The 14,128-nt window shown below is 33.4% G+C and overlaps 2 protein-coding genes across 8 annotated transcripts; both read right to left on the minus strand.

The window, feature by feature from the left end:
• Window positions 1-3,499: 3,499 nt before the first annotated feature.
• On the minus strand, window positions 3,500-6,562 carry LOC110412108 (Nucleotide/sugar transporter family protein). 4 transcript variants are annotated; one of them, XM_021422562.2, is made up of 9 exons: window positions 6,307-6,562; window positions 6,160-6,197; window positions 5,329-5,449; window positions 5,001-5,185; window positions 4,839-4,906; window positions 4,600-4,732; window positions 4,271-4,432; window positions 3,907-4,173; window positions 3,500-3,816 (listed from the first exon to the last, which is right to left on the minus strand). In XM_021422562.2, exons 3-9 carry the CDS (start codon window positions 5,447-5,449, stop codon window positions 3,730-3,732), a joined length of 1,023 nt encoding a protein of 340 aa, XP_021278237.1. In that variant the 5' UTR covers window positions 6,160-6,197; window positions 6,307-6,562; the 3' UTR covers window positions 3,500-3,729. The 4 variants fall into 4 exon arrangements, with proteins under 4 accessions (XP_021278237.1, XP_021278236.1, XP_021278235.1 ...); XM_021422561.2 differs by having other exon boundaries at window positions 5,329-5,454; window positions 6,108-6,197; XM_021422560.2 differs by having other exon boundaries at window positions 3,501-3,816; window positions 5,329-5,454.
• Window positions 6,563-7,970: 1,408 nt separating this feature from the next.
• Window positions 7,971-13,525, minus strand: LOC110412101 (uncharacterized). 4 transcript variants are annotated; one of them, XM_021422546.1, is made up of 15 exons: window positions 13,388-13,525; window positions 12,297-12,436; window positions 12,013-12,124; window positions 11,794-11,901; window positions 11,410-11,514; window positions 11,031-11,114; window positions 10,817-10,932; window positions 10,500-10,601; window positions 10,307-10,420; window positions 10,143-10,199; window positions 9,793-9,859; window positions 9,297-9,350; window positions 8,835-8,909; window positions 8,380-8,415; window positions 7,971-8,266 (listed from the first exon to the last, which is right to left on the minus strand). In XM_021422546.1, the coding sequence occupies exons 2-15, from the start codon at window positions 12,314-12,316 to the stop codon at window positions 8,174-8,176; spliced, it is 1,143 nt and encodes a 380-aa protein (XP_021278221.1). In that variant the 5' UTR covers window positions 12,317-12,436; window positions 13,388-13,525; the 3' UTR covers window positions 7,971-8,173. The 4 variants fall into 4 exon arrangements, with proteins under 4 accessions (XP_021278221.1, XP_021278219.1, XP_021278220.1 ...); XM_021422544.1 differs by having other exon boundaries at window positions 12,297-12,441; XM_021422545.2 differs by having other exon boundaries at window positions 12,297-12,490; window positions 13,388-13,519.
• Between the last annotated feature and the right edge of the window lie 603 nt (window positions 13,526-14,128).

The raw sequence follows: 14,128 nt of genomic DNA on the forward strand, positions 1-14,128 counted from the left end.
CTTTATTCAAGAAAATTCCAATGAATTTCTTGTTTTTATTTGACATCCAATGGCATTGACATTAAGATCGAAACATCCTTTTGTTCATGCTCCACAAAAATTAGAACTCTATCATCTAAAATGAAAAGGACCGTTCTTAAACTTTTATATGGTCACCAATCTTCCAATCCTTTATAATAGTAATAATAAATCTCAAAATTATATATTTTTTAGTTTTATCGGTTCATATCATCGTAACCGTTTATTATAATTATTTATATACGTATTTAAAATTACATATGTGGCTATTTAAACCTCTAAATTTAAAAAATATCTTCCATTTGTGTCCTTTATGGTACTTATTTTTTAATCTGTTATATTAAAAAAAATTCTTATATCCACACAATTTTTAAATTTTAATAAAAAATTAAATATAATTTTTTATATGACATATGATCTAATTTAATGTCAATCCCACATGATTGATATGTAGTCGACTTCGTATATGTTACGTGAATAAAAACTTGATAGAATTATTGTTATTTTTGTTAAAGTTACGTAACGGTCTGGGTACAGATATAATTTTTTTTTTAATATTTAAGCCTTTATGCAATTTGCCAAAAGGAGCAGGAAAGAAACTAGCATGGGTGCTTGTAATCGTACACGTAAACGAACTGTGACGATAGAAAAAGCTGGCTAGCTAAAACCTTTCGGCTCCATCCTTGTCATGTGGGCGGCGGCGCCTCTTCCTTGCCTCTGTCACTGTCTCACCAATCATCCAATGATTTCTCTTCGTTTTGCTGAAGCTTTCATGTGCTGCCATTGCCACCACCACAACCCTATACAGCTTTTATTCGATGGATAAAAAAAAGGGAGCTCACGGGGAACTTGGTGTTTCTTCACGGGAAAATATGAACGGAATAGAATTTTTCAATTTTAATTTTGATTTTTTTAAAAAAGTTGGCATAAAAATTTCCTTTCATATTGCTACTGAATTAACCCAAATTTATCGAAAATGATTTATTCGTCAAACGATTCGATAATTACACAAATTTAACATAAAATTTAATTTGATCGGTTATGCTATTTTGTATGTTTGAAAGATTTTGTTGGTCGATTTTACTTTTCTATTATGTTCGGAAGGAAGGAAAAACGGACGAAACGAGAAAAAATGTGAGGAAAGAAAATTAAAAAAGGAAGGGAAAGGAAATTATTTATTTTTTTTGTAATCCGTATAAATGATAAAAAAATAAAAAAAAGATTTAAAATAAAATTATTAATTTAAGTTAAAATAGATATAAAAAAAGTAATTTTTCCTTCTAATCTTTTTTATGACGATGGGTTATTAAAAAGAATTTATATTGTAGCAAAAATTATGATGTAAGGTTTTGGTTAATATTTTTGACATTTAATCTTCAATTTGCTTCCTTTAAAAGGGAAAATTTTTTATTTTTTATAAATGGGAATAAGGGTGTTAATGGGGCTGGGGGATCACATCATATGATTAGGTTAGCATGCTTTTGAATTGGAAAACAAATAAAAATGAAAAGTAACATTTTCATTTCATCAATCAATAAGACATAGTCTACCAAACCTTCTTTTGGCTGTCCAAAAAACAAAAGAAAAAGATGTTTCCTTTTTCTCAAACAAAATTAAGTCATGCATGCAATCATCTATCATTTCCACCTTCTACCTCCTATTGGCTTTCCCAATGCATGTCAAAAGTTTTTATTGGCTTGTTACATAAAATTTTTTGAGTTTATATTTGATACATTATTAATATGTAAATACATATAATATATTATTACTTAATCACAATGACGCATTGAGGATTTTATATGAAGAGTGATTAAAAGGTAATTGGTGGTTGATTGGTTTGATTATGGGTGATGAAATTATATCTTAAATTTTATACATATAATAATGAAAAAATAAAACATTGAGGAATGACAATTGCCACCTCACCATCATCTTTGATTCATCTTTACTTAATTGTACAGTGTCACTTCATAAATATGTAATAGTAAAATTTTAAAAAATTTTCAAAATAAATATTTTTAAGATTATGAGTATTTATTTTTGAATTTTTTTAATTTATAAGTTTATTTATTAACGAGACAACAATAATATAAACTCGTCTTTATCTTTTAAATAGAGTTACTGTTTCTTCCTTTTTGATGAATAATTAGTAGTAGTAGTAGTAGTAGAGCCCCTTTAATTATTAAAAAAAGATATTCAAAGGAAGTATCATGGTTTTAGGAAAACATCATTTTCATATATCCAACTAACAATTTTGTCCTATTTAGGTCACTTTGGAATCTGTTGCATATACTATAATCCCATAGATTAATCTAAAAATAACAATAATTATTTGGCAATTCTTGACTAGACCTTGGAAGTTTACCCATCCTTATAATAATTAAACCTTTTTGCATTGGAAAATAATTAGTTCTTGTAAGTTGCACCCTTTTTTATATAATTTTCAGGACATAATATTCAGTGTCACCTTCTGTATCACGCCTAATTATATTAAGTAATAATTACTTGTCAAAAAATATTTAAAAATTAAGTTACAAAAAATTCATAATTCAAATATTAGTATTTAATTACATGTAGAACATGCTGATGCTTCTATCTGGTGGCTAAGTTGGCATCATCTGGTGAAGGCTCGAAAAGGGTATTTTCGTCCGTAACTTTTTTTTATTATAATCTTACGATTATCTAATCATAGTGAAATAGATTATATAATTTGGATAAACTTTCGGTTAATAGATTACATCTCTTGATTCTAGAGATAAAATATAATGCTATTTTAGTTCAAAAATAATTAATCTGAATGTGAAAAGATAAAAACGATGATAACATCTAATGATAATTTTATTTATAAATTTAAATTTAACTTAATAGATTGAGATATATAAAGATTTTATTGTCTAGTTAAATATTAATAAAGGGGGAGAGAAATATAATTGGGACAAGAATTACACACAAATTAATACTAATAGTAGTTGCAGTTTGCATGTTTGCATCAAGAAAAAGGGCTTTTGTATTTTAGCCAAACCACACCTAACGTAGGTGGGGTTGCCTTTGATAACAAAGTGCTCACCTATTGGGTTGGTAAAGCTGGTTCTTGGTTGGGTTTTTGCTTATCACATTGAAATTCATTTCAATACTTGTTTAGTGGAAGATAAAAAGAATTTTCTTCTCTATATTGTTATTTTAAGAACATAAAATATTTCACATATTTATATGATATTTCATGAATTTGAGTTTTTTTAATAAATCTAATTATTTTTAAAAAATAAAAACATTGCAATGATTAAAACTTAAAATTTTATTTTAAAAGTTTCGAGTTTGAATCTTGACGTAAGTTGGACAGATTCTCGTTGTATAGCTTGATACCATGGTAACGCCAAAATTGGTATATAATCGAAGTTTGAATCTTTATTAATATGTCTAATTATGTTAATAATGTTAGACTTCTATCTTAAAAGTTTCGAATTTAAATAAGTTGGATAGACTCTAGTTGTGTTTCATAGCCAAGAGAATGCTAACAATGAAGCTGAATTACAATTTGTCTATGGTTCCATGAATTTTACAATAAGTAGTGAAGAGGAAGAACAGATGGATTTGGGAAATGAGGGGGGTTTATTTAAAGAATCAAAGTCATTTACGTGTACTCGAGACAAAACGTCTGGAAAGAACTCCTTAATACACAAAAATCTTTATGACAAAAAATCCTGTCTTGCTTTAGACAAGGGAATCCTTGTCTGATTTCTTAACTTCATGACCTTCTTTCTCCATAGCCAGAAATGGTGTTGCATCCTTATCTTTCACCTGAAAGAAACAAAATCAGACATAAAATATTGTCAGCAAAAACCATTTCCTGGGAGATATCAGGGAAGGGAAGAGAAGGGTTGTATGTACCTGAGACCCTAGTGGATCAGCTTGTTTCTTCTTGTTCTCTTGGGTGCAAAAATAGGAATACAAGCCCATCCCAAAAATGGCTATCAGGATTCCAATGATGTTCCTGTCTGTGAAAGGGTCATGCAGCAGTGTGTAGCCAAAGCCAAGAACCAGGCAAGTCTTCAGGTGGCCGAGTACTTGATATGTGACTGGGGATGTTTTGCCAATAACCAGAAATGTGCTGAAGTTGACAGATACTGATATAATGCATGAGAGGATGATGAATGCCTGCAAATGTTTCAAAAGCAATAAGTTTATCAGAATCCCCATTGATAATCTCTGCTGTGTGATATCGCTGAGAAAAGAGAGGTTTTGGGTTCTGTACCAAGACTATGGGAGAATATTTGTAAGCAAACACATTTTGCTTGGTGAGACACTGATCTACCAAAGGGCCGGAGACAAAAAGAATAGCTGCTTGAAATGGGGCTGACTGGTACAGCAGCTGGGTTGATGAGACATTAAGCCTCTTCTGAATGGTGTTTGTCAACTATATTCTTCAAGTCAAGAAAACAAAAGAAGTGCTAAATCATTTCAGAAGCACTTGTCAATGTTAACTTTCATTTCCTAATATGGAATATGATTCTGAAATGTAAATGCTTGTTCAGTTGATGCATCCTCAGATTTTAACAACCAGCAATGAGAGTAAAAGGATACAATTTGACCAACACAGGTTGTTATAATGGCTAGGAGCGAAAGGATTGTCCCGACAAGATTGAGCTGCAGATCAGTTATAGAGGCAATGCCAACTCCAACAAGTAAGACAAAGAGGGACAGCTTTATCTTTTGGCTGCACATGGTAAAAAACAGAAGTCCTGGTAAGCTTTGAATCTCAAAATGCTCAACTATCAGAAGCAATGGCTATGTAAAATGAAGACAAGAAGAGCAGGAAAAACCTGAATTGTTTTTTAAGGAAGGCAGTTTCCAATAATACGGTGAATGGTATGATTGCTAGTTTAGTCATCTGCCAAAAGAGGCACCACAAAGAATGAGGTGATTATATACTTCTGAAATAGATTTCCAGGAAAGCTTAATGTTTTAAGAAAATGTAAGTCCACCTGATAGAATCCAATGGAGTTAAATCCAAGGCTCAGGTTGAGAAGTCCAATGGAAACACCATTGAGGATGCCAAAAAGCATCACAGTTTTCATGTCGATTGATTTATTCTCGAACAGGTTGAAGCGTTGTGCAGCATGAAGGGTGCAAAATGTCACCATGAGATGCCAGCTAGTGAGTGTTGTAGCTGCACCAATGAGAAAGAGGGTGGGAGGGGGATCGAAAGAAGATCAACTCAGTTTTGTGGTAAATAAATAGTTTATTCCTGTCTTTATATAATAATGGAGAAAATGGATTTTAAAATAAAGGAATAAAGAATAGAGTAATTACCAAAAGGGAAGCCAAGATTGCTCATCAAAGCTTTGTTGCATATGACAATGGAAACAGATGATGCAACTGAAAGGAACAGGGCGCCAATAACACCCAATTGGAAGCTTGACATCTCTCCCATCTTTGCTGAAACCAAACAAAAAAAAAAAGACAAAAATAACCAGAAAGAACAGCTAGTGGATGTGTACTGCTGCACTTAAACAATTGCAATTTGACTGATACTAGTCATTGTAAAATGTCAAGCCAATTTGAAAATTAGACATGAATTCCTGTCGGTTAACTGCTGATTGTTGTATGTTGATGCATCATTCTCTTTAACCCAAAGCATAAAAGATAAGCAGCTTATCATATCAGAAGGCAGATTAATCTCAGAACACTACTTTCTAGAATCTTACCTGTATTACAGTTAAGAAAATAAATGCATACTTGATAGAAGGGTCTGGATGTTACTCTATGATCTAGAGAAAAAATTGAGATTAGCTACAGATGTTTTATTCCAGAGATTCTTAATGTTGAACTCTTATCAGAAACTTACAAACAATGTTGGCAGAATATGGAAATAGATTCTTAAAAACATTTGTGAACTGTTCATTGATGAAAATGCAAACTGTTTTGCTTTTCTTTATTGAATATATTCCACTGTTACCCAACAGTGATGTGGAAAAACTCAAAATGGACTTGATTAATTGAATAAATATTCTTCAAGCTTTTTCTGGTTTGCATGTTTCAGAAGCAATGAACATGCAGAGACAAAACAAAAGAGTCTTATGAGTTATCACCTTCTGCTTTGCAGAAATAGATATCTATGCAGAATACTCACATAAATGTTACCTCGAAAAGAAGTGGAAAGCTTTGGAGTTTTAGGAGCCCTGGAAGAGATTCAATGAAAGAAAACTAAACTTAGTTTCATCAAACACATTCCTCCAGAGAATTAAAAAGAAAAAAAGAGATGATCAGAGTGAACAAAGAGAGATATACCTTGTGAAAGAGTACAAGGAAGTTTTACAGGATTATTGACAGAGGGCTCCTACAACTCCATAAACTGACCAGAAAGCACCAGGGTACAACAAAATCAAATGTGAGAGGGCTGGAGAAGAGAGTTGAGAGAGATTTTTGAGCTGCAGAAAGGTTGGAGAGAGAGAGAGAGAATGAGTTGGTTGTGGCTTGTATGAGAATGTAGGTTTTTAAGAAGGCTTTTTATGTCGGATTGCAAAGAGGGTTGGTGCCAAACGCTGTTTCAATTTGAAGTACTAATTTGTCTTGTATTTGTTATTCCAGAGGGAAGCTAACGATCAGTTTAAGCAAGGAGACAGTCAAATTTTTTAAAATGCTGTTGAGATGACATAATGAAACTTCCTTTTCCAATTACAACTACCCCCATGCCCACTCCTGTTTACTCTTTTTCATTTTCTGCAACATGGGTTGCTGAGGTTATTTGTTTTTGTTTCACCCCCATGCTGTCATTGATATTGTTTCTCATCGGACCCAAAAATTAAAAAGAAATTCTCTCTGTGATTGTATGCAACAAATTTGATGAATGTAGAAAGAATTATTTTATCAGGGAGAATTTGCGTTTTTGTTGGTCAAACTGATTGATGTTTAAGCATCAAATTTGGTGGTGAAGATCTCTGTCACAGTCCAATGGGGTCTCCCAAACCATCTAGCTAACCCCTTTTGTACCAGCTCACCCATATCTCTTTGAGCATTTAGGGAGAAATTTTAAATGAGCCTTAGCCCACAAGCCAGGAAGGTAAGACGAACATTTTCTTATATGCAAGTGAGGTGCCTGCCATTGCAAGCGATAAGGCTTTGCCATCCTCAAACTCAATTGGAAGTTTGGTGAGGAAAAAAAGAACTTTATTTTCACTCATGAAGTGGCCTTTTCCTTGGCTTCCTTTAAGCATCACCATCACCAACCAGGCAAATTAGGAAAAAAACACTTTCTCACAGTATATCTCCACTGTACCCCTTGGGCTATGTCTCTGGTCTTGGACCAAAACCAAGAATGAGAATCCTGCTGACATTCAGGCATTTATTTAACGAAAGCTGTACATAACATTACATCTTATTCTTTCCGGAAATTGCATTTCATTACAATCATGAAATGATAGGGTACCAAACGTCATCTTAGATCACGCCAACACAGTTTTCTTATTATAATTTTGGCCGTGTTGGGTACAAAGATATACTTACAGGGAATGATCCATTTGTTGGCAAGCTGTTCCATCTTATTACGTACTTTGGATATTTGCACAGGAGACAGGGAGAGAGAGTAAACAATGGGTGAGACATGTAATGGAGTACCTGCTCCTTACTCTTCAAAAAAGGGAGGGAATCTTCAGTGAAAAATGTGAATGCGGTTCAAATGTCAATGCAGTGGGATATCAAAGATACATATTCAGCGGTTACATGACAACCTTCTCTCTCTTTAAATGAAAAAGAGAAGGTAAAAACCAGTTGCTTCCACTTACAGTTACTTCATTTGAGCATGATGCAGAAATTAAAGTACTAGATTGAAATCAGGTGAAAGCTCCTCCCTGGCTTAATAAATGTTTAGAGAACTAATTGATGTAACTCCCCAATTTCCTGGACACCACCATTGTTAAAAGGCAAGTAGAAAAATGATCAAAACACGAGGAAGATGAGATAACAAATGATTCTCTCCTTTTTATATAGCTGCAAATATCATAAGGTACAAAAAATGTGGCTCGGGAATTGAGTATACCCTTCTTTCACAGCAAAAAATGTCACTTAAACTGAACTCTAACAAACATCATGTGAGATAATACATGTACAAATGTGGGGTGACAATGAGAGAGGTTTGGGGGAAAACAACAAAATAAATTTATTCCTTTCCAAGCTGAGCAAGGTATGCCTTGTCTGCACTAGCGAGACGATTCTGAAACATTGACCATTCGTTTTTACACCTTGCTCTAACCTGTGGGATGGAAAAGAAGGAGAGAAGTGAGTTGGTTTAAAGATTTAATCTTTCTTTTTCTGAAGAGAAGTTTCAAAAGAAGGCACTGATGTCAAAATTCATAATATGCATACCCCTTCCCAAGGAGCTTTTCCATCCTCCTGCTTGCCCTGAAATGTTGACAGAACTCATTGTAATGAGATTATAATCGGGAGGGCCATGACAAACACGTTGAATATGAATGAAGCAAAGATATGGCAAAATAATATAAGAGGGGAAAGAATAAACAACATGAGATAATATCAAAGTTGAGCGGGTGACATCCAATGCTTCTTAAGTGCCGGGGAAAATTGTTCCAAGAAGGGGAAAAAAGAGTTTCTCAGTTAAACTTCTTCAATGAAACAAATCAACATCACGTGGCACTAGTTTTATGTTTACCATCCATGGCATCAAATATAGATCAAAAGCTATATTCATATAATTAATAATTTACGCAAACTGTAGAAGGAAACTGTATGAGAATATGAGACACAACATCATACAGCATTATAACATTGCCAAAATATCAAGCAAGCTGATGATGACTCACCTGGCTCCCAAGAGAAGGAATTACTTGATGAATAATCCATTGTGAATCTACCACACCAATTTTTTCATGCGCAGGCTGTGGAGAAGAAAACAGGATTCGGTACAACATTAAATAAAAGGTACAGGCTGATATTATAAACATGAAGCTCTCAGTTTGCACAAGGGAGGGCTAATAGAAGCCAGCTTGGCATCTTATTAGATAGTTGAAAAAAATATCGATCTTACTAAAAAATTAACAATTTGTATAAACTAGTCCCTTTGATTTGTTCTACATGTCATTGTCATAAGAATGCTTTCATAAATTCAAATTTTGCTGAATTTTCCAAGGAAGAGTTGGTAATTCTAAAGTATTTTATCAATGTCTGATTTTCCATCTAGCAAAGACTTGCAGTGTCTTATTGTTTTCACTGGAAAGCAGTCAACAAGGAAAAGGAAATGGAAAAACAAGACAGAAACCACTAACCTCAACACATCTTCTGAGAGCAAAATCCAATCCCCATCCATGCACCAAATCATTCTACAAGAACATGATTTGTTAAGCATTTTGGTAGTTTCAAAAAAGGAAGGAGGAGACAGAGGAATTGCATTAAGTTATTAAGTACATTTCTAGCAAAAAATGTTGTATGCTCCTGATCTGTGTCTCCATTCTCCTCTCATCATCACAGAAGTTGAGAATGGAGGGAACTCATCAAACAGTTCTCTTTCTATTTAAGTTTATTTCTTTATTTATCTATTTTTAGGTTTGGAGGAAGTGAACCTCCGATGTGCAACTTACCATCAAGGGCTTGTTGTTGACAATTAGGATACCCATCAAATTTTGCGGAAATATTAACTTGCATTTGTTTTGTGAAGCAAGGAAGCAGATAGGGTGTGCAACCTAACTAGTCAGTTAATCTGGTAGTACGTAAATATTCTAAATAATGTGGCCAAAGTCCACAAAATCCTTAATCATAATTTACCTGAATCATATACCATACACAACGCCAAGCTTCCCGAGAAAACACTGGTGCCATAATTTCCACAAAACTGAAAGAAAGCAAGCAATTTTAAATGCACTGAGAGAAAAAGAGGACATCCAGTTGAAGGAATGTTAACAGTGAAGTGCATTACAAACATGCAAATGGGAGGCCAATTATGATTCTCCCAACAGACATAATTCCCATTTTTCAGAATTTGCAAGTCAGTCCAAAATAGTGATGTCTGGGCCTTTCAAGTACGGTCAGTATCAGACTATGTAACTTGTAAAAATTATAATTTACAAGTATAACCACTTTGCTAAAAATTAGCAAGTGAGAGAGAGAGAGCATACGCAGCACATGGAGGCAAATGTGAATCACTACACCAGCCTGGTTTCTCTTCAGTAATTCTGTGAACCAAGTAGAAATGCAGAACTTCAGAGAAAAAACACATGATTTTTTTTTTTTAGTATAGTAATTGCCCCTTCATATGCCACAAAAGAGAGACAGAGCCTACTTGTGAACTTCTCGGTCACCTCTCCTCTTTGTCATCTGCCATGTCAGTCCATTATTGGGCTCCAAACCTGGTTGCGAGATCTCCAAACCATGTTTCTTGACCAGTTCTATGTATCTGGTAACTTGAAAAAGGAAAATTAGAAAGAAACACACGTTGAAATTAAGTGAAAATATAACTGGTTGAATAGACAAACCTCTCCCCGTTGAAATGTTCCACTCCCAGATCTTCGTCCCAGATGAAAATATATTCATAAGAAGCAACGATGTCTGGATGCAAAAACCTTTTTGCATACCACCTAAAATATATATACAAGCAGGAATGTAAGAACTGGCAGCAAAATTATCATCCATTTGAATGACAAGAAGTCTAAGCTAATCTAACAAGGCAACGAGCGAAACTCATAGATAGAAGAAATATGCAAAGGCTTATTCTATCTTTAAAAACTCCCCAATACTAAAAGGATCTGAAAAGATAGAAATTTTAAACCATTCAGAACACTATTAAACTTACCATTTTGTTTGCTTCCTCACACTAACATGGATTGCATTCTTTGACCACTCAAATTGGTCCCATTCGGTTGTATGGCCATCATAATGAAAAAGCAAAATTTGGAAATCCGCAGAAAACTACCTCAACATGTAAGAATACAGAAGTGTCAGAAACCCTGGAAATCAAAATTGGAAAAAAACTGAAAAGCAACGATGGAATGGTCCCATTGTCTAACCTTTTTAACACATGCATCAATATTATTCCTCTGAGCAATACCAACTGTAAATGTTACTAAATACTTTGGTTTCTTCTTCAGATCCTGCAGATTTAAGGAAAATCATAATAACCAAGTTATCAAGACACATGGGGGTACATTTAACATGTGCCAGGTGTATGTGTCAAAGCTGACAATGATAGTGATGTAGTGTCAAAATGGCCCTCATGCACCAGAACTTTTCTAGGGGAAACAACTTTATAAGCTGCTTGCACCGTTCTAGTCAGCAAAGATGTTGAATAATAAAGAAAGTTCCAGCCTATAGCCATTTGCTAAGGTGGTATAATTAAAGCACCAACATTATGATGTTTCTATATTAATAGTACTTCATGTATCATACCTCACTAGGTTCACCCCATAATCTGCGCAGGTAAAGGTCAGATTCTGGAACAACAATTCCTGGAGGTAGTAATTCTGCACCACGAGGATTTGTTGGAACGTATATCTGGGAAAACACACGAGCAGAGAACAATTAACAAACTGGATAAAAAACAAGCAGCACCCTGTAATTGTGAACAAAGAGCATGACTTCACATATACATCAGGTTAAGCTGATCTAAGACAAAGTAAAATGGCTCAAAAAGATAGTAGCAAACAAAACTCTTTACTGTTGCCCTGAGAATTTGAAAATAAATAATCTGAAAAATACCAATTATATGTCTTCCCCCTTACAAATAACAAAAGATTACAAGGCAAAGGGATGGAGTGTAAACACCACAGGCACCTTAGGAACATTGCCCCCGGTAGTTTCAGGAGATCTGTCTCTGGGGAAATCATTGTCATCAGGAAGGGGTACGTCAAGAGATGATACCAAGCTTGAAGGTAAGTGAATCTGCAGGGATTGAAAACAAATCATTTGAATGATATATCTTTCTCTTTTTGGCCAAAATATGGATAATGGATCTATTGCAGCACAGCTAGATATTAATGAAGGCCAACATACCTTATTAAGGGAAGCATATGGAAATGATACACCAATAAAAAATCCAAAAACGACTCCAAGAATTGTTATGATAATGACCCTGGCACTATCATTTGTTTTCTTAAAAACTCCACTGCAAAGCATTAAAATAGTTTAGTAAAAGGGACCCTGAATATTTGTTATCATCCCAAGAAAGTTTGGCAATTCAAGACACATAAGCAAGCTATAAGATTAAAAACCGTTATTTACCCATTACTTTCTAAAAGTGACATATAATAATTAATAAGTGAACAACAAATGCTAACCTGCGGTGCATGGTGCCCATCTCAGTATACTCTCTTTGCACTTGATTTAAAAGGTTAGGTGACCACAAGAACAGATATCTCCCATAAGCACCTTCAGGGGCAAATGGGGCATTCTTCAAGTTCGCCAAAGCAATGCAACTCTAATCTTCAATATATTACAAAACGTATCAAATACCAACAAAAGATCTCCAACGCTATATATTTCAAAAGAGTGCTTCGGATTAGAGGAATATAATAAATTCACAACATTTAAGGTGGCAAGAAACGAAAGCTAGAACAGAAATGACAAGTATCATTTGTTTCTTAAGATAATGCAATTGAAATCAAATACAAAAACTTAACACACTATACAAGCAAGATACCATATTAGTTATTGCTTCAACTCAGCTGATGATTAAAAATTTCGAACTTTTAAAACCATTGGCATAGTTCAAGCATGTTTTGACCATCCTTTACTTTTAGAAAGCAATACACTCTAAAAATTCAACTACAGATGTATGCCAAAACTATTAACACTCTTACAAATAAAAAACTGCCATAAATTATGCTATTTATACTGTTTTCTCTCTGCAGAACCACTCCTTTATGCTTCCACTTTTCGGTTCATTCCCATTTTACCATCCTTGATCCACCCCATGCTTTTCCAAAACCCAAAATGCAAATCACTTCAAAATAATAAAAAACCGCCAAATTATGCAGTGAACAGAAATATCCAATTAATCAATTTGCATCTAAAAAGATAACATCTTTACTCTCTGTTAAAAGAAACAGTTGAGCCACTCCATTCAAATTCTTGATCTGAATACTAAACAAGAAATCTTCCTCATCACATTTAGCAAAAACCCAGAATGTTTAAACACATACAAAAGTTTCAACTTTAGGGGCAAAAATACTTCATTTTCTAAAGAACGAAAACTTTACATTCCAAGATCAAAGCCAAGAAGAAGAAGAAAGAAAACCCAAGAAAAAAAAAAGACTAACTTTATAAAAATTTGCCATCAAGAGATCATTTTTATAGAAAAATAACTAAAACCCAACAACAAAAAATATACATATTTCAACACGGAAATGCTAGGGTTGGAGAAACTTACGTGGTTGATTAGTTGATCTTGTGTCACAGAGAGAGAGAGAAACAGAGAGAAAAAAGGAGAGCCTTTTTCTCAATTTTAAAGGGAGATACAGAGAGAGAGAGAGAGAGAGAGACAATGAGAGCAGAAACTTACACCCGGTTTGTGTTGCGCTTGGGCTTTCAGGGGACTAAAATTAAAAAATTTTAAATTACTAATTATTTAATTAAAATTAAAATTATCATTATTATAAATACCATATATCTAATAAGAGTTTGTACTTTAAGCAGAATTAACAAATACTTATAAATAAAAACAATCACCTTTTCTAATAATTAAATATTTAAAAAAAATGTAAAAGGGATCAAAGATTATGTATACGCATATGTGTATGCATATAAATAGATTATATTACCTCATTTAATTTAAATCTTTTACAACAATCATCTTAATTTATCAAGTTATTTATTACAAAATTATGAATAAATACGTCTCAAATTAAGAATTTCAGATTATTTAAAATATCATGGTTGGTCAAACATCTTTTTGAAATGCAATAAATTTTATAAATGAATTATCAAAAGTAGTAGTTGGCTTGTCAATATGATAACATTTTATCTTTATCTTTTATTGCTAATATTTATTTGGAAAAAATTTTAATTTTGGAAATAAATTAAAACTAAATTATATTATCTAAAATCATAACAAATTGGTAATCCAGAAAAAATAGATTTTGTCGTCAAGTAGTAGAGTATTAACCAAATA

The sequence above is a fragment of the Theobroma umbraticum genome, unplaced genomic scaffold (assembly GCF_002168275.2).
Source record: "Theobroma umbraticum cultivar Fairchild unplaced genomic scaffold, ASM216827v3 scaffold_95.0, whole genome shotgun sequence".
In the NCBI taxonomy this organism is placed as follows: domain Eukaryota; kingdom Viridiplantae; phylum Streptophyta; class Magnoliopsida; order Malvales; family Malvaceae; genus Theobroma; species Theobroma umbraticum.